The sequence below is a fragment of the Lemur catta genome, chromosome 6 (genome assembly GCF_020740605.2).
Source record: "Lemur catta isolate mLemCat1 chromosome 6, mLemCat1.pri, whole genome shotgun sequence".
In the NCBI taxonomy this organism is placed as follows: domain Eukaryota; kingdom Metazoa; phylum Chordata; class Mammalia; order Primates; family Lemuridae; genus Lemur; species Lemur catta.
This window is the reverse complement of record NC_059133.1, coordinates 100,200,972-100,219,440: the sequence shown is the minus strand read 5'-3', so window position 1 is coordinate 100,219,440 and position 18,469 is coordinate 100,200,972. Positions and strand designations below refer to the sequence as shown.

General features: G+C 57.3%; 1 protein-coding gene across 1 annotated transcript in view; it reads left to right on the top strand.

The window, feature by feature from the left end:
• IQSEC3 (IQ motif and Sec7 domain ArfGEF 3) overlaps nt 1–18,469 on the top strand; it is a 118,113-nt gene that overhangs the window by 20,302 nt on the left and 79,342 nt on the right. The window contains exon 2 of the mRNA XM_045554696.1: nt 10,621–10,698. Coding sequence (XP_045410652.1) covers nt 10,621–10,698 — 78 coding nt within the window. The remainder of the gene's footprint in view (nt 1–10,620; nt 10,699–18,469) is intronic.

Sequence of the window (18,469 nt, the reverse complement as noted above, 5' to 3'; positions counted from 1 at the left end):
CCATGAGAGCTCATAACAAACCTTCCCAAAACTTAGTATCTTCAAACTACCCCAAAATGCAAAATCAGTAAGCACGTGTTTTGCTGAGCCGTGTGCAGTCTGGGCAAGGCCTGCTAGGGACAGCTCCTGTCTGCTCTGCGCCACGTCACCTAGAGAGGCCCGGCCAAGGCTGGAGTGTTCATCTGTAGGATGAGCATCCAATGGCCGGCACGTTGGTTCCTTTCCATGTGGCCTCTCCGTGGAGTCATCTGGGCTTCCTCCCAGCATGGTGGCTGATTTCCTCTTATTACCATGCAGAAAAGGAGGAAAAGGAAAACCAGGGCAGATCACTTTTCTGGAAGTCAAGGGAGGAGGGTGTTTCAAGAAGGAGATTTTGGTCAGCGAATACTACAGAAAAGTCAAGTCAATTAGGAACAGAGATTCCCTTGGATTTGGCAACTAAGGGATCATTGGGGTCATCCCTGGGGAAAGTTCTGTTCAGGCTCTGGGAGAAGAACTCAGACAACAGCAAGTTGGCAGGAGAGTGAAGTAAAAAGAAGCTCAGGCAAGCAGACAAGTTTTCTGGAAGGCTGGCTGTGGAAGGAAAGCTCGTAACCCGGGGAAGTGTTGTAGGGAGGAATCATGTTTTTAGGATAAGAGGTTTGAGCGTATTTACATGCTGAAGAGAAAGGGCCTCTGTCAATGACATTGAAGACTGGCAGGGGAGGAGAAGGGAAGACGGGCGGGGCTTGGAGAGGAGGTGACCCTCCTGCCCGGGAGCGCGTGTGGGAGGTGGGACGTATCACAACAGCTGCTGCTCACCAAGCCGGGTTCTGCTGTAACTGCTCTACGTGTTTTAGCTCATTTCATCCTCATACAATCCTTTAAAGAAGCTGTGCTATTAACCTCACTTTACTGATGAGGAAACTGAGGCAGAGTCTGTACAGACGAGTTGGGAGGCGTCCTGCCGCCGCCCCGTGGGGCCAGGGCGCCCTGGCGGGAGGACAGCTCAGCCCGGAGCCCCTCGCGTGCGTTGGGGGGGCTTTGGGTCAGAAGGATGCTTTCTCAACTGTTTTTTTGTTAAAAAAAAAAAAAAAGGAAACCTGTTTTTTCAAATTTAAACCCACTGGGCATCAGCAGCACGTGAAACTGACCGACCCAGAGCCCCATCAGCTGCAGGGGAAGGTCCCGTGTTCTGCCTGCGCCTCTGCCCCCCAGACCCGAGTGTGCCTGGCGCCGCGGCGAGGCCAAACGCACAGTCTTTGCGTGAACACCAGAAGAACCTGCGGGGCGTTTTCAGGAAAAATCTCTCTGAAAGAAAAGGGCAGACGCCCTTTCCCCGGACTTGCCCTTCTTTTCCTGGACGGCGGAGGTGAGGACTAGAAGACTCCGAAGCTCGGCTGAAGGGAGGTGAGCAGGCTGGGACAGCAGGTCCTGGAGAGCGGGGTCCGCGCGGGGCTCAGCCAGGGCGCGGGCAGGGCGCGGAGGCCACCCCGCCTGGATGCCGGCGCCCGCCCCGCCTGGATGCCGGAGGCCCGCCCCGCCTGGATGCCGGCGGCCGCCCCGCCTGGATGCCGGCGGCCGCCCCGCCTGGATGCCGGAGGCCGCCCCGCCTGGATGCCGGAGGCCCGCCCCGCCTGGATGCCGGAGGCCGCCCCGCCTGGATGCCGGAGGCCGCCCCGCCTGGATGCCGGCTCCCGCCCCGCCTGGATGCCGGCGCCCGCCCCGCCTGGATGCCGGCGCCCGCCCCGCCTGGATGCCGGAGGCCGCCCCGCCTGGATGCCGGCGGCCGCCGCCGGAGCAGCCGCGATCGTGCCCCACCCAGCTCCTCCCGGAGCCCCCGTGGACGGCCGCGCGCGGCAGGTCGCACCAAGCGGCAAGGAGACCTACCCGCCCCCGCAGCCCCAGGCCTGGAGCGGGGCGCGCGGCCAGGGAGGCGGGGTCCCGAAGGCACCTGCCGGGGCCTTGCTTGCAACGGAGCTGCGGTTGCCGAGTTTCTCAGTGGCAGCGACTAATAATACCAGTAATAGACATGTTTGTGTCCGTGCGGGGCTTATTATGTTTCTCCTGAGGTAGCTTCATGTTCAAAGTCTCGTGGAATCCCGACAGCCCAGCGAGAGCAGCAGGGCAGGTTCCGGGCCCTCACCCAGGGCGACCTGACCACCCTGGGCAGGCCGCAAGCAGGCCGGTCTCCGTCTGAGCTCAGAGCGGTGCTGCCGCCCCCCAGTCGACCGTCCCCACCTCCATTTCCTCATTGTTCACGTCTCTGGCCCCCTGGCCTCCTTTGTCTCTTTACTGAGCCATCTGGTCTCTGGAAATACAATCTAGCCATTGAAAGGAGGGGAAAATACAATTTTTTCTGCCGCTTGGAAGGGGGTTAATAATTAGATGATCTGGGGGAATGGGTGGAGGGAAGTTAGAAAAGAAATTATTCTAAGGCCTCTTGATGAAGTCTCCCCCTGAGAAGGGAGAGAAAAAGACTTTGGTCTTTTTCTTCTTTAAAATCAGTTGGATTAAGGAACAATTACATACAATAAAATGCAGCCAGTTTGATGAGCTTTGAAAAATTTTTGCATTGTGTGGCCACCATCCCAACCAAGATGTAGAACATTTCCATCACCCAATGACCCCTGTTCACCTTGCAGTTAACCCCTCCCTTCCCACATTGCTGAAACATATCCTCTTTCTGTCTCTGTGGTTTTGCCTTTTCTAGAATGTCATGTAAGTAGAATTACAGTGTGGAGTCTTTTGTGTCTAGCTTCCTTCATTTAATATAATGTTTTGAAATCCATCCTTGTTGGTTCATGTATCAATAAGCTCGTTCCTTTTCACTGCTGCATAGTATTCCATTGTGTGGATGTATGACAATCTGTTTATCCATTTGCCAATTAATGGACGTTTACATTGTTGCCAGGTGGGTTTTTTTTCTGATATGATTAGTTTCGTGTCAGTATGTTTTTATTTGTCTTGGGAAATACCTAGGAATGCCATAGCAGGGGCATATGGTAAATGTATGTTTAACTCGATAAGAAAGTGCCAGGTTGTTTTCCAAAGCATGGCACCATTTCACATTGCTATCACAAATGTGTGAGGGCTCCAGGTGCTCCACGCCATTGTCAACACTTGGTATTCCCAGCAGCAAATTTTAGTTATCCTAGTGGGTGTGTGATGGTATCTCACTGAGGTTTTAATGTGAATTTCCCTGATGACTAATAACGTTGAGCATCTTCTCACATGTTTATTTGTCATGAGTATATTTTCTTTGGTGAAGTCTGTTCCAATCTTTTGTACATTTTCCCATCAAGTCTTTTTCTTTCTGAGTTGTAAGAGTTCTTCAGTTTTCTTAATAGGGTCTTTCACAGAGAAAAGTTGGTGTTTTCTTTTTATTTTGATGAAGTCCAACTTAGCAGTTTTTTTCTTTTATGGTTTGTGCTTTTTGGTCCTATCTAAGAAATATTTGCACACCCTAAGGTCACAGATTATCTCTTATGTTTTCTTTGATAAGCATTATAGTTTTATCTGTTATTTTAGGTCTATGATCTATTCTGTGTTAACTTTTTGTGTGGTATAAGGCATGAATTGAAGTCGTTTTCTTGCATGTGGATATGCAACTGCTCCAGCACTATCCGTTCAACAGATTATCATTCCCTTTTGAATGACCTTGCTACTGTTACCAAGAATCAGCTGATGATATACATGGCTCCATTTCTAGCCTCTCTTTTTGTTCAATCTGTTTGTCTGTTCTTACACCAACACCACTGGCTCAATCACAGTAGCTTTAAGTCTCGAAAGCGTGCAGAATAAGTCCTAAACGCGTCCTTGTTTTTCAAAGTTGCGTTGGCCGTTCACCCGCCCCCACTCCCACAGGTGTAGGAGAGACTTCCGAGGAAAAAAGGGCGTCCTTCTTTGCTGTTAACCATGTTTAGGTAGAATGGGCTTCCTGAAGGAGGTAAGAGAATTAAGAGAAAGTGGAAAAAAAGAAACCTAGCCTTTAGGTTCCACCGGCACTGGCCCCTAGCGACCTCATGGGCGGGGCTGGGGGCGGGGCAGGGGCCTGGCAGCAATTTCATGATTTCTGCCTTTCCTGGAGCTCAAGGCGGCCCCTTGGAGAGGTTTCCTGGCCGTTTCCTTCAAAGGCTGGGGGCCAATCTGCTGTCTTCAGAGGGCAAAGCTGCCCCCTGGGCCCCGGCTTGTCCTCCTCCGTTCTCCGCGGGGCCCTGCTGCAGGCCTCTCCCGCTCTGCCCTCTGTGGTGCTGCAGACGCGTCACTTCTCTCCCGCCCAGCTGGGTTAGGAGATGACGGCCACGCCGTGGAATCCTGAGTCCCAAACCCAGCGTGGATGCGGGAAGGGAGAAGGCACAGCCTCCGTGATTCTGCGCACCCGGCCCTGGCCCGTCTCGGGAGCCCCTGGCTGCGCTTGACGTCCCCGCCTTCCAGCCAGCCGGCCCTCAGCTCTGTTCTGCCCCAGCCGCTCTGCGGCTCAGCGTCCAGGCTCTGTGAGAAATGGGTTCTCTTCTGGCTGAGCCCTGGCCTCCCCTCTTCCTCCAGGTCCACACTGCCTTCTTTGCAGCCCTCCACCCGCATCTTGCTTGGGCGATGCCCTGAACTCGTTGGCTGCGCAACACAGCCCCCTGCCTGCTCCTGCCCAGCCCGGCCTGGCAGGACGGCCAGGGACAGCCGACACGGAACCCTCCTCCTGCTGGCCACACAGCGCCTCCCGCCCAGCTCAGTTCCATCAGTCTGAGGACTTGGGGTCGCTGAAGCCGGTGGGGGGGGACTGAATTCTGCTTCAAGCCATTGGCCCTGGAATTAAGAGTCCAAGGAAGAAGTTTTGGGCCTGGACACCGCAAGCTTCCTTCATCTGCAAATCCAGGAGCTGAGGACTGAGAATGGGTCATGTTCCCCTTCCATTGCCAATCTCCTTGGGTCCCCTCCAGCCCAGAGCTCCTAGGGCCACAGCTTTGGGCCGTGAGCCCCGCAGACTACCGTGTGATGACGCTTCTGGACCTGTGTGGTGACAAGGAGGCTCTGAGAAGGCCCCTGCCCGGCCCGTGCTGCAGGGTGGGCTGGGGCTGTGTGACTCTAAGTCCCGCTCATGTTCCCGACGCACCTTAAAGGGTGCCCTGACCCTGACCCAAAATGCAGTGACTGCACTCAGGACACGGGGGCCTTTCTCATCTCTTTACTGCAGAAGCCACGTGGCGCAGCCGGCCGGCCCCTAGGCACCCTGCCTAAAGGCCCGGCGTCTTAGGAAGTCGCTCAACCTCCTGGGACCCTGTCTTACTCTGCACCAGGCTGCAGCTCCCCCCACAGTGAAATGGGGATGCAGAGTGCTGCCTGTCACCGTCTGCCTGGTGTGACGAATCGGGACAGAGAGCTGCGGTGTCACTGTGGAGGCCCCAGGGAGCAGGTTCTGGGAGCCGCGGCTCCTGCTAGAACCTGCTAGAACGAGGGACGTTCTCTGCCTCCGCGCTCCAGGGGCACAGGCCCTGCCCTGGGAGGGAAGTTCTCCCTCTCCTCCCGTGGGGCTGATGGAGTGGAAGGCAGGCTCCGGAAGCGGGCGCTCTCCCATGGCCGGCTGTCTGCTCCCTGAAGGCCGTGCCTTCTGCTGCTGAGGAAGCAGAGCCTCTGAGAGTGGGGGACTTGAGTGTGGAGAGCCGTGCCCCTGGCAGGGGCCCCGGAAGCGTGGCGGGGGTGGGCGCAGCAGGACCGCAGGCGGCCCTGGGCGGGGGGGAACGCCTCGTTCCGGACCCGTGGACCGCGCAGGTTGAGCCACGGCCCTGCCTCACACGTGGGCAGACTGAGGTGGGCCGTCCTGGCAGCAGCCTTGGTTGGTGCCACCCCAAGGACACTGTCCCCTGCTCGACTTCCCAGCCCCTGGCATGCACTGGTCTTGTGCTGTGCTGGCCGTGCTGGGGGCAGGGGGGGCAGGACGACAGCGAGGCTGGACGGCAGGGAGCCAGGAGAGGCTCGCGGGCAGCTGCAGGGGAGGAGGACCAGGCAGCGACCCTCTGCCTACGTTCTCCTTGTGGCTTCCTCCCAGCTGCCACCAAGCAGGACCCGGGCCTTTGTGAGGAGGATGTGCTCTTAGCCGTGGGCTCCCTCGGGCAGGGACGCAGTGACGCTGCTTTGCACACGCACACGCTGAGCGCCGGGACTCCACCAGGCGCCGAGCTAGGCACAGGGCACGTGGATGCCGGCTGCCCAAAGACCTTTTGAGGAGGAGTGACGGACACGACCCTGACAACCAGCCTGCCTGGGGCTTAGGCTCCGCTGCTAACTAGCTGTGCGACTTTGGGCAAGTCACTCACCTTCTCTGAGCCTTAGCTTGTTCATTTGTCAAACAGGGGTCAATCACACACCAGGAAGAGTGAGCCTCAGTTTTCCCATCTGTAGCGTGATGAGGAAGTTTTGCTGGCTGCTGGGGTTTGTGAGAATTAACCAGTTAACATGTGGAAAGTGCTTATTACCGGACATGCCCCACAGTCCACACTGTAAAGTGCTGAGGTCCCATTATTGGCATTTCCCTTCCCCAAACGTGTCAGCCATCCGTCTGTCTCCGCTGAACTCCAGACCTCATCCACATGTCACCAGTGTCTCTGCTCATGCCATCCCTCTGCCCCAGGATCCCGCATGACAGCTGTCACGTCTCCTGAGGCTCCTCTGGTCTGTGACAATTTCAGCCACATTTTGGTGTTCGTGACCCTGACAGTTTTGAGGAGCACTGGTCAGGTGTTTTGTGGGGTACCCCACTGGAGGTCTGTCTGGTGGTCTTCCCACGGTTAGACGGGGGGGGTGGGTTCAGGAGGGGACACCGTGGGGGACGTGCCCTCATCACAGCTCGGTGCTGTTTTCAAAGGGAATGAGTTCTTTGGGTCCATTTGTTTGGATTCTCCTTTGGGGTGCAGGGAAGGGCAGTCTGGGGTGCTGAAAGCAGCACTGAGCCAACTGTAGCTGAGACCTGCCCTGGCCAGCGGACTGGGACCATGGCCTTGGGCAGGGGAGGTGGCCAGGCTGGTTGGCGGCAGGCACAGCAGGACTTACAATTTGGCGCTAGCTAACCCGACAGAAGGCAAGAAGGGTTCTGCGGGAGCCCCTGGCCCGGGCACGGGGGGCACATGGGGCAGGGGCTGGATGGAGGGGCTCAGGGCCTGGGCTGGGCTGTCCCCGGGCACCCCACTGGCAGAAGCCCCAAGAGAGGCTGCAACCCCCACAGCACCACCAGCCTCAGCCCGAGATGCAGGAGCACTTGGGAACATCCAGGCTTACACTGCCTGTCGCGTGTGCCAGTGCAGCCGAGTCTGGGGACCTGGGAGGACCTTCAGGAGCTGCCCACAGCGCCTGGACGGAGGAGCGGCTCCCAGCGCTGGGACACAGAGGCAGAAGCAGAACAGAGCCGGCCTGTGACTGCTCTGTGGGCTCTCCTTCCTGAAACGCCAGTGCTGTGGGTGGTGACAAGCTGTGCCTCTTTGCCTGAGCCCTTGATGGCTTTTGTCAGGAATTGCAAACCTGCCTGGGGCTGGGGCACAGACTGCGGACCATCCACGTCAGCTGCGCGCCTGGCTCTTCCTGCCACTGTCGGCCCTGAGCCCTCTGTTCCTGCATCTGTCTCCTCTTTCCATCTTCCCCGAGAAGCCCTGAGTGCTACCAGATGTTTAGCTTCCAGACAGTTCTCTAAAGACTTTGATTTGCCCCAGGAATCCAGGGCTCGAAGATTGGCCCAGGGATTTCCGCCAGGGAACAATTATAGACAAATCACTTCTCCACTCAGCCTCAGTTTTCTCATTTGTAAAATGGGGGGGTCAGATTCAATTATTTTCTTTATTGCTTTTTCCAAATTTTACATTCATTGCATTAATTAATTATCTATGGTTTATAGATTATACATAATCTATGATCAATAATCTATTAAATTAATGAAAAGCCAAGATATAAATCTCCCATGATCTATCCTGAAATGATATCAATATTTGTGTTAGTTTCTGACACTTTTTACTTCTTGTCCAAGATGTATTGTTTTTAAAGTCATATCATAAATAGGAATTTATACTCCACATTTTCAGTTAACATGACACCAAGCTTTGTTTTTCCTTTTCCTTCTCCTGCCTCCACCCTCTTTTTCCCACTCGTGTCCTGCCGAGGCAGCCACTGCCAGCTGGAACTCGTACGGGGGTGGGGCGGGTGGAGAACGGTCGTTGTTTGTTTTATAAAACTGTAACCATCCCGGTTGGGAGCAAGGGCGCTAGCTGACTCTGTGTAACAGGTGCACAACTCCATGGTGTGGCTGAAGGTCTCACAACTGATTCAACCAGTCCCTGAGTGACGGGGACTCAGGCTGCCTCCACTTGTCCCTCTCATTACTCTGTGAGTAGGCACCTGCATTTCTGCAAGCATAAAATCCCACAGGTGGGATTGCTGGATCAAAAGACATGTGTTCTTTTCAATTCCCCAACCAGCTGTAGAAATTCGCATCTCCACAGGTGGCAGAGGGGGGCACCCTCTCCCCACATCCTCACCGGCACTTGTAGTTAGTGTCTTTTTCACGTTTACCAGCTGGTGGATGACACGGGCATCTCAGCGTTTCTTTCATTTGCGTTTTCCTGCCTACTAGTAAGACAGAGCATCTTCCCCTGTATTTATTGGCTCTCTGGGTTTTCTCTTCTGTCAACTGCTGTTCGAATCTGTAGCCCGTTTTTGCTGCTGGGCCTGTGCACTGTGAGTTTGCTCTGTGTAGGGTATCCACTTGCCTTCTGGCACTTGTGTTGCAAATGTATTTTCCCAGCCTCTCCTTTGTCTTTTGACTTACGAGGGTATCTTTTTCCATACAAGATGTTTTCATTTTATGTAGCCAGACATGTTTATCTTTCTAATGGCTTTTCAGTTTCCTGTTTTGTTTTAAAAATCTCCCCAACACATAAGCTGTATTCCTAAGTTTCCTTCTGAATTTTTCCTTGCTTTATTTTATTTAAACATATAATTGCTCTGGAACTAATTTTTGTTAAATTAAAATAGATTCCAGTGTTATTTTCTTTCATGGCGATAGCCAAGGCCAGCGTTTCTGGTCTCAGTCCCTGTGGGCCCTGGGAGGTGGCCCAGGGGCTGGAGAATGGTACAGACCCCCCACCCCCAACCAGCGAGCTGTTCTGCTCCTGTTGTTTTACAAAATAGGCTTCCAGGAAAGATTTGGTTTGGACAAAGTGTCCTGAAGCTAAAGGAATGTCGAAAATTCCTTTCAGAAGATCTCAGGGGCCCTGCCAGGTTTGCAATGCACGGGGCAGGACGGCGGCTGCTCCTTATGGGAGAGAAGGCAGTGGGTTGGCAGAACTTTATCCAAAAGTAATCTCAGTATTAAAGCCCAGGCTGGCGCCAAGTGGACATTAGAGTCACAGCATTGTAGAGGCGGAAGGGACCTTGGGAATCCACTAGTCTCGTGTCTCTCAATCCTAGCTGCCTTGAGAATCACCTGGGAGTTTCTTTTAAAAGTCCTGGCACCCTGGACTCACGCCAGACCACGGGCATCAGAGGGGGTGGGGGGATGAAAGCCCAGGCCGCCAGATTCTTAAAAATCTCCTGGTGATTCTAATATGCAGCTAGGGTTGAGAACCGCTTCTGTAGTTCCACTCCCTTATTTCTTCAACTCCCTTCTCCTTTCCACAAAATTTTCTCCTTTCCACAAATATTTCATTAGTAAATAACCTGAGCCCCAGAAGACGTGAACTGCATGTGGCACAGCTGACTGACTAGCTGTGGGGTTGGGACTGGAGCCCAGATCTCTCGGCCTCCCGGGCCTTTTCGTCTCCACCAAACAAGCTCCATGGAGCGCCACACCTGGGGTTTCCAGCTGGGCACACTGAGGTCCCTGTACCGATGCCTGTGTCTTCCTATGTTCAGCTTACAAGTGGTCACCGCGTGCATTCCCATGCATCCTGGGTGAAGGGACCCGGTTCTGCCCTGTAGGGCCTTAGAGGGGCACAGGGTCACACAGAACCAACTGTGAGAAAAGACTGAGCGGGACAAATGGCAAATCCACATGCCAGAGTCCCCTGCAGGGACGGAGCTGCAAAAGTGGGGAGACCGAGCTGGCTGGGGATGGAGCTGCAGAAGTGGGGAGACTGAGCTGGCTGGGGATGGAGTTGCAGAAGTGGGGAGACCGAGCTGGCTGGGGATGGAGTTGCAGAAGTGGGGAGACCGAGCTGGCTGGGGATGGAGCTGCAGAAGTGGGGAGACCGAGCTGGCTGGGGATGGAGTTGCAGAAGTGGGGAGACCGAGCTGGCTGGGGATGGAGTTGCAGAAGTGGGGAGACCGAGCTGGCTGGGGATGGAGCTGCAGAAGTGGGGAGACCGAGCTGGCTGGGGACGGAGCTGCAGAAGTGGGAGACCGAGCTGGCTGGGGATGGAGTTGCAGAAGTGGGGAGACTGAGCTGGCCAGGGAGGGCGAGGCCCTCGCAGGAGGGGCCTGTGAATGGGGGAGGTGACTGAAAAAGGCCGTGGGCGGAGAGTCAGCGCTGGCTCGTTCCCTGCCTCCCTGTTGCAGGGGCTCCGGAGGCAGGGGAGGGGCAGCGGGGTTCAGGGCAGAGCTGCTCTTGTCTCTGGGGGGCGGGGCCCTGCCGGCTCTGACCTTCTGCCTGTGCTGTGCCCGCAGGAATGAGACCGTGCTGCACCAGTTCTGCTGCCCCGCCGCGGACGCCGAGCAGAAGTGCTCCGACCTGGCCTCCCCAAGGTGGGAACTTGCCCCTCTCCCTTCCGCCCCCCACCCTCCCTCTCTGAGAGCAGAGCACCCCGCGGCGCTGGGCGGCCGCCCGCTCTGGCAGCTCCTGTGCTTTTGCGTGTTTCTACCTCCTTCCTCAGACCTCCGTCCCCTTTCCTGCCTCTGGACCCCAGATGAGCCTTTCCCAGCTTTTAAGGTCCTTACGCCCTGTGGGTCAGATCCCAAACCTGTGCTCCTTCCTTCTGCGCGGCCCACGCAAAGTGCAGGTTTTGAAAGCAGCATGGGAAGTTCGTTTGCTTGTAGCCGTAACGTGTACGTCTCTCTCACAGGGGCTGCTGGCACTCGGTGGGTGCCCGGCCTTCCTCTATCCCCAGTGGAGGAGTGCCTTCCAGTACCCCCAGGACTGACATCTTCCTGTCACTGTCTCTGCCCCCATGAAGGGGACAAGGTGACCCACTCGCCATGAGGCCCTCCCAGCCCTGGGGGTCCCATGCTGAGCCTGTCCCTGTCTTTCCCAGTCTCCATCCTCCCTCTTCCTGCTGCCTCCGGTCCTGGGGTCCCTCCGCACTCCCCCCATCTCTGCCCGTGTGTCCCACGTGCCCTCGCCCTGCCACGCCCGCCCCGCGGTGATGTCTGGGTGTTGTCACTCTCGCACTCCGTTCGCTTCTCCTTTCCACCGCGTTTGCTGTCCCTGCTCTGAGCGTTTCTCTCTTCTTGATGGGTTCTTTACTTTGCTTGGACTCTGGCCTGAAGTCTGCCCCATCTTCATGTCCTGCTGTAGGAATGGCGTCGAGCAAGTTATGTCACTCCCCCGGCCTCAGTTTCCCTGCCTGCGTAGTGAAGGGCCTGGTCTCGCCACACAGCGGCCCTGCAGACCATCTCGCTGAGCCTCAGCTGCGCAGTGAGGCCAGACCAGGCGGGTTTTCCTTTCCCTGGCGTGTGTGAGGGCAGAGTGAGGGTCAAGGCTCGGGGACCGGGCCACCGTCGCACAGTGGCACCAGCACCTGCACGCGAGCTCGGGGCACGTGACTCCTGTGTGCACCAGCTTCAGGTTCAAGACTCAATGATTCCATGACCTTTCGCCCTTAGTCCCTGGAAGATAACGAGACAGTAACCAGAGGTGGTGGCTACTGATCTTGGGGTACAGAAAGCCACCCCCGAATAGTGTCACTGCTCATTTTCCTCCAAGGGAAGGCAGCGGAGGTCAGAGAATGAGGCAGGACCCTGAGGAGGGGCTGGGAGGTGGGCCCAGGAGCGGCCACACACCTTAGGGGCCCCTCAGTCCAGGCTGGGGTGGTGGGAGCTCCCCCGGCCGACCAGGTTGAAGGCAGGAGGCAAAAGGGAAGGACCGAGTGCTGAGCTGACACCCTGGGCGTTCTCCGTGCCGAGTCTGTGGACGTAACGACAGAGCAGGCCCACTGGGACCCTGGAGAAGCTCCCCATCTCGTGGGGTGTTAGGATACGCTCAAAGGGAAAATGGCTCACAGGGAGGTGAGGAGGAGGAAGAGAAATGGGAGAGTGAAGCAGTGGGAGAGAAAAGCAGAGAGGAGATCTGGAAGGGGGGTGACGCGGCGGTGACCCTGAGGGCCCTGTGTCCGTGCCGTGAGCCACCACCACCCACCTCCTTCCTGGAAACGTCCCCGCCCCCACCCATCCCTCCAACTCAATCCAAGGGACTTTTGCTCCTGCACAAGCGCCCGGCTTCAGCGAGGATGGAGAAGCCCAGGCCGGGCAGGGCTCTCAGCAGAGGCTGCCCCTCGGGGTGGCCCTCACACCGCACGCCCGCGGCTCCCCGTGGGAAGGGGCTGGAGAGGGGCTGCTGGCCCGTGCGGATTCCCAGCAGCCCAGCCGCTCCTCCCTGCAGGAGACCCCGACAGGAATCCACAGCCCACCAGCTCCCGGGGCCTCTGGCCTGTGGACTCCGCCAGCCCCAGAGCTCCCTCCACCTCCTCCGCAACCTGGCTGAGGCCAAGGTCGGCGCCTCCTCTGTCCCCTCCCGCCCAGCTGCAAGCCCGGGCTGGGAGGCTCCTCAGGGCCGCAGAGACGCTGCTCGGCCTGAGGCCACCCTCAGCCGGGAGGATCCTCTGCTCCCTTCCCTCCCGGGGCCGGCCCGGGCCAGCCGCAGCCCACGGCCCCCTGTGGGGTAGTTGGGGTTGGCGTCAGGAGAAACTGTCTTGGGCCTCGAGCCTGCCGGGCCGTGCTGCTCCCCCAGTGGGAAGACGGGAAACTGAGTCTGGAAGCCTGGGTGTCGTGCGGGGGAGGAGGAGGGCGGTGTCTGACCCGGGTGCAGTGGCCCAGCCGGGGCAGGCGAAGCTCTGCGAGGCTGGAGGCAGGTAGAGCTGTGGGCTCCGCTGGGCCCTGGTTCCCGCTCTCCCCTAGGCAGAAAACCTGAGCCTGCCAGGAGATGGCCTGGGGACGGGGGAAGCTGGGCTGGTGCCCCTCCCCCAGCCGGCCAGCCTGGCAACAGGGAGCCAGGCTCTGTCTCCCCAGGGGCCGGGGAGCTGGTCCTGGCCCTTCCCCTCCTCCTCCCTGCTGTAGCAATGCCAGGGCTGCGTTCTGGAGGACTGAATAGGCAGTAATTGCAGCCCTGCTTCCCGCCCCACAGCTCCCCACCCCTTCGGGCTCTCGGTGACATTCTGAACAATGACGGGGCTGGCCGGCCTCCTCCCAGCATCAAGCAGAATTGCAGCCCATTTGTCTCCGTGGGTGGTAATGGGGCAGAGAGGAGGAAGAGGAGGAAGACTGCCTTCTGTTAGAGTCATGGGAGGGGGCGGCGGGGGGGCGGGGCGCAGAGGCGGGGCTGAGGCCTGGGAAGTGGGGGGTCTTGGCCTCTGGCTCAGCCGGCTGAACTGTGTCACTCCGGTCCTTGCTCTTCCTGCTCACGCTCCCCACCCTCACTCCAGGACGGAAGAGACGCGAATAGTTATTGAACATGCCAGGGACGCTGTGCTGAGCACGCTCAGTATTTTATCTCACTTAATTCGCTGAGATAGGTGTTGCTCTCATTTACCGACAGGCAACTGGGACGGCGAGTAGTTAGGCGTCTTGCAGGGGCCGCTGCTAGTGGGTTCTGGAGCTGGAAGGGTCGCGGCCGGACTCCAGAACGCAGCCTCTCCCCGGGGCTGCAGCCAGGATTTTCTGGGGTCTTTTAAGAGCTCAAGAGAAGTCTTTCCAGCCGTTTCATTTGATCTTAAATAGCATCTATTTACTCTGATTATATGTTAAACATGCTGGTTGTTGGAAATGTGGAAAATACAGAATATAAAGAAGAAAATAAAAATTGAATCCCATGATATAGAATTAACTGCTGTTAATGTTTTAGTGTGTAGCCTCCTAGTGTTTTGTTTTTCTATGCATTGGGTTTTACATTCCTCCCCCACAGAAATAAAAAAAAAAAGATTTTGCAGCCTGCATTTCTGCTAAGGGTGCTATGCCCCTTTCGAGAGCCTCCTGCCCGAACCAGTCCCTCCCAGAGTGGGTGGGTGGGCCCTGCGGCTCCCGTTCTTCACCCTAAGCAGCCGGAGGGGGATGTCTGCAGCTTGGCGCTCATCCGCCTGCCCCCAGGAAGGGGTGCCCTGCCAGGAAGGCTGTCAGGGAGAGCCCTGCTCCCGCAGGCCAGAGCCTGTCCGCCTCTGCTCGCCTCCCCCCACCGGCTGAGATGGGCCCGAAGCACGATCAATGGACCAGCCAGTGTTTACTCAGCGATTATGGAGCAATTAAATTCTCAATCGATACAGTTTATTCTTCAAACAGCTGGGCTGGGACGCCTATGTCACGTGCCTGCTCCATTAGTCACATCCGAGGCTGCTGGGAAGCCTCTCCTCCCACGCGTGGCTCAGGGCGGCTGCGTGTGCCCATCCGGGCGTACAGCTGCAGCCTCTCTTCCCTAGAGAAGCACAGGAAGGCCCCGGGCTTCCCTCCCAGGCTCGCCCCACCCAGCCTGCCTGGCCCCGGCTCGGGAGCCCTGCAGGGCAGCAGTGGTGGGCGCATCTTTCCTGCCGGCGGCCAGGGTGAGGTTGGGGTCTGAAGACTCCTGGGGTCCCCTGCACAGGACAGCAGGGGGGCCTGCTCCTCTGGTGGGGGCTTTGCAAGCAGGTGTGCAGGGGTCTGAGGGTCTCTGTGTACACAGCAGACTCCAGCTGGGCTGGGCTCCGTGTCTGAGGGCGCCCACCCGGAAGATGGCAGGAAAATTGGTCCTGGAGCCAAAATAATCTGCGCCCGGACCTGCGTGACCCGTCGCTTACCTCTCCGTGCTTTTTGCCCCGACTGTGTCTTCCTTGCCAGACTGAGGAGGCACAAAAACCACAGTAGATGTCAGAGTACTGGGACACTTTACGGGATGGGTGGGTGAGTGGGTGTTAAAATATTCCAGAGAGTAATGGGAAAGTCTTGTCAAGACTCTCGGCTTTCTGCTCAAGGGGCTGTCCTCAGCTGAGATGTGAAATGCATGTTTGGAGCCACCTATTTGCCCAGGCCCATGTCCTTGTGTGCGCTCCCCGGCCAGCCCTGAGCCATCCTCTCCGACCAGCCCTGCCTGTGACCTGGGTTGTCAGCACAGGGTCCTTAGCAAACCCGCCCTCGAAGAGCTGCTAGTTGACACAGACTACTTTCGTCCGCAGCACGTTTGGACAGGATTAGAGGAGAATCCCCCTAACTCCGCATTTCTGTTTTGTGTCTCCTGCCCGTGAAGGGGGCAAAGAGAGCGCCAGCGGTCAGGCGCTGAGCGCTTGCTCCGTGCTGTGCCAGGGCTATCTTACTTAATCCTCAGGAGAAGCTCATGGAATATTATTATTCCCATTTTACAGGTGAGGAAACCAAGGATCGAAAACAATGAGTGCCTTGTCCCAGGGCCGTAGCGCTCAGGGTCAGGTGAGCACAGCCGGAGGGTGTTGTCCAGCCTGTGCGGTGAGCAGAAGCAGAGGAGCCAGCTGCTCCCCACTTCCCTGACCGCAGGGAGCAGTTGCTTAGGGTTAGCTCCCCACAGACACCCCGGGTCGCTGGGGACCGAGGCGGCCGGGGCTTTGCTTCCTGCCCCTGCCCCAGGCTGTCCGCACACCCCGGCAGCCACAGCCAAATGCATCCGAGCAACCAAACTAAAGAGAAAAATGACCAAGAGAATATTTTTAGGGAAGGAAGGAAAACAACAGCTCTCAGCTTTATAGTTAAGGAAACAAACATAACTAAAGATAATGCTTCCAGAACAACAAAATTAAAGATGCCACCAGGAACACCTGGTTTTCTGTATCCCGCCGGCATTCATTAACGCAGTTTGCCCAGTTTTCTGAAACATACGTTCTGGTTTCATTTACTGAGAACTTCCTGCCGAATCTTTTGGAAATTCTTTTCTCATTCGCAGGAAGAATAACCGCTCTCTGTAGGCCGGGAGGGTTTCTAACCCCGCTGTTTCCCATGCTTTTGCTTTGTTTTCTCTTCTGAAAGGTCATCTTCACTCAGTCATTTATCTTTTAAGCAATAACATGACCACAAAAAATAATTTATAATTTCAAGATGTGTATCTGATGTATGGCAAAAAGGTTTTAAATTGGTTTCATCAAACCAAAAGAGAGGAAATAATCTATAGCAAGAGTGATGTGATCAGACCTGGCATTCTTAAAGACTTTACTGCCTTTAAGAGGTCTTGGAATGGCTCAGGAAAGGAGGTTTTTAGAGATTTCTTTTGTGATGACAAAAAACAAAACTAGAAGGACTGCCGTCTGTGCAGGCCGCGGGGGGGCTTGTTGCCGTCCGCAGGCGGAGGAGGAGCGGAGTGCGGGGAGGCTCTGCCGGCTCAGAGCTCTCGGCCCAGGTCTCCACCCGGGGAGGGGGAACTCGGCCCCGACCAGGCTGGTGCCGCTCACCACCGGCCTTAGAGAAGGCGTCTCAACTGTCACTCGGGGCTGCACTGACCTCAAGGCCCCTCTGGCCCTGGGTCTAGGAAAAGGCACTGTGCCTTGGCCCGGGAGGGGACATCCGCGTGCAGAGACCAGGAGCCTCCACAGAGCAAATAAAGGGCAGGTGGTGTGACGCCAACAGCGGAGCCCAGAGGCTGCGGGGTGCAGTCACCGGGACGGGGGTGCAGTCACCAGATGGGGGTGCAGTCACCGGGATGGGGGTGCAGTCACCAGATGGGGGTGCAGTCACCAGATGGGGGTACAGTCACCGGGACGGGGGTGCAGTCACCAGATGGGGGTGCAGTCACCGGGACTGGGGTGCAGTCACCGGGACGGGTGTGCAATCACCAGATGGGGGTGCAGTCACCAGATGGGGGTGCAGTCACCAGATGGGGGTGCAGTCACCGGGATGGGTGTGCAATCACCAGATGGGGGTGCAGTCACCAGATGGGGGTGCAGTCACCGGGACGGGGGTGCAGTCACCGGGACGGGGGTGCAGTCACCAGATGGGGGTGCAGTCACTGGGATGGGGGTGCAGTCACCAGACGGGGGTGCAGTCACCGGGATGGGGGTGCAGTCACCAGATGGGGGTGCAGTCACCAGATGGGGGTGCAGTCACCGGGACGGGTGTTCAGTCACCGGGCCGGGTGTGCAGTCATGGGGCCGGGTGTGCAGTCACCGGATGGGTGTGCAGTCACCGGGATGGGGGTGCAGTCACCAGACGGGGGTGCAGTCACCAGATGGGGGTGCAGTCACCGGGACGGGGGTGCAGTCACCGGGATGGGTGTGCAGTCACCGGGATGGGGGTGCAGTTACTGGGTTGGGTGTGCAGTCACCGGGACGGGTGTTCAGTCACCGGGATGGGTGTGCAGTCACCAGATCGGGGTGCAGTCACCAGGACGGGGGTGCAGTCACCGGGAGGGGGGTGCAGTCACCGGGCCAGGTGTACAGTCACCAGACGGGGGTGCAGTCACCAGATGGGGGTGCAGTCACCGGGCCGGGTGTACAGTCACCGGGACGGTGTGCAGTCACCAGACGGGTGTGCAGTCACCGGGCCAGGTGTGCAGTCACCGTGGAGGGAGGGAAGCCTTGGGCAGGGCAGCACACTGGGTTCTCCTGTCCACAACACTTGTGGTCACAACATGATTTTTATGACACAAGGATAGCCCTGCAGCCCTCTCACAAGGACCCTCCCAGCATCCCTGCCTGCCCCCCTGTCCCCCACTCCGTGCTGGCAGCTCCCGGCATCTGTCCTGGACTTGGATGTAGTTTCTTCCGCTCCGAGGACAGGAATGACGGAAATGAAGGTGGCTTCACACCTGGCATCTGCACAGCCTCTTCCAGGGGACAGAGCTCCTTCCGTGCTTTCCTGCTCGTGGTCCTCGCCACAGGGATCCTCAGCTTCCGGCCTGGGGAACAGGCAGAGAGGCAAGAACCACTGTGTCGTTTCACAGCTGCGGAAATGCTCAGAGAAGGGGAACGATGCGTTTAAGTCACGAAGGCAGAGCTGGCAGAGGACAAGACCAGAGCCCATGCAGAGTGGGAGGCAACTGAGCAATGACATTAGACCTGCTTCTCCCCGGTTCCTGTTTGAATGTGTCCTCTCGGTCACTCCCCAGGTGCCACTACCCACACAGACTGGTGGGGTCTTGGTGTGGTCGCCATGTTCCGTGTCTACACTGAAGCTTTAATGGCTTGGAGAGACAGTGAGGCTGCCCTGAGGTCCCCTGATGCCTCAGGAAGCAGCGGAACTGACTCACCAGAAACAAATTCAGAAGAGACTGATGTATCAGTATGAATTTACTGATTCACAATGAGAAATTATCCTTGTGAACAAGACACTCATGTTTCCCGATCACTAAAGGACTTAAAAATAGGAGAGTCTTCTTCCC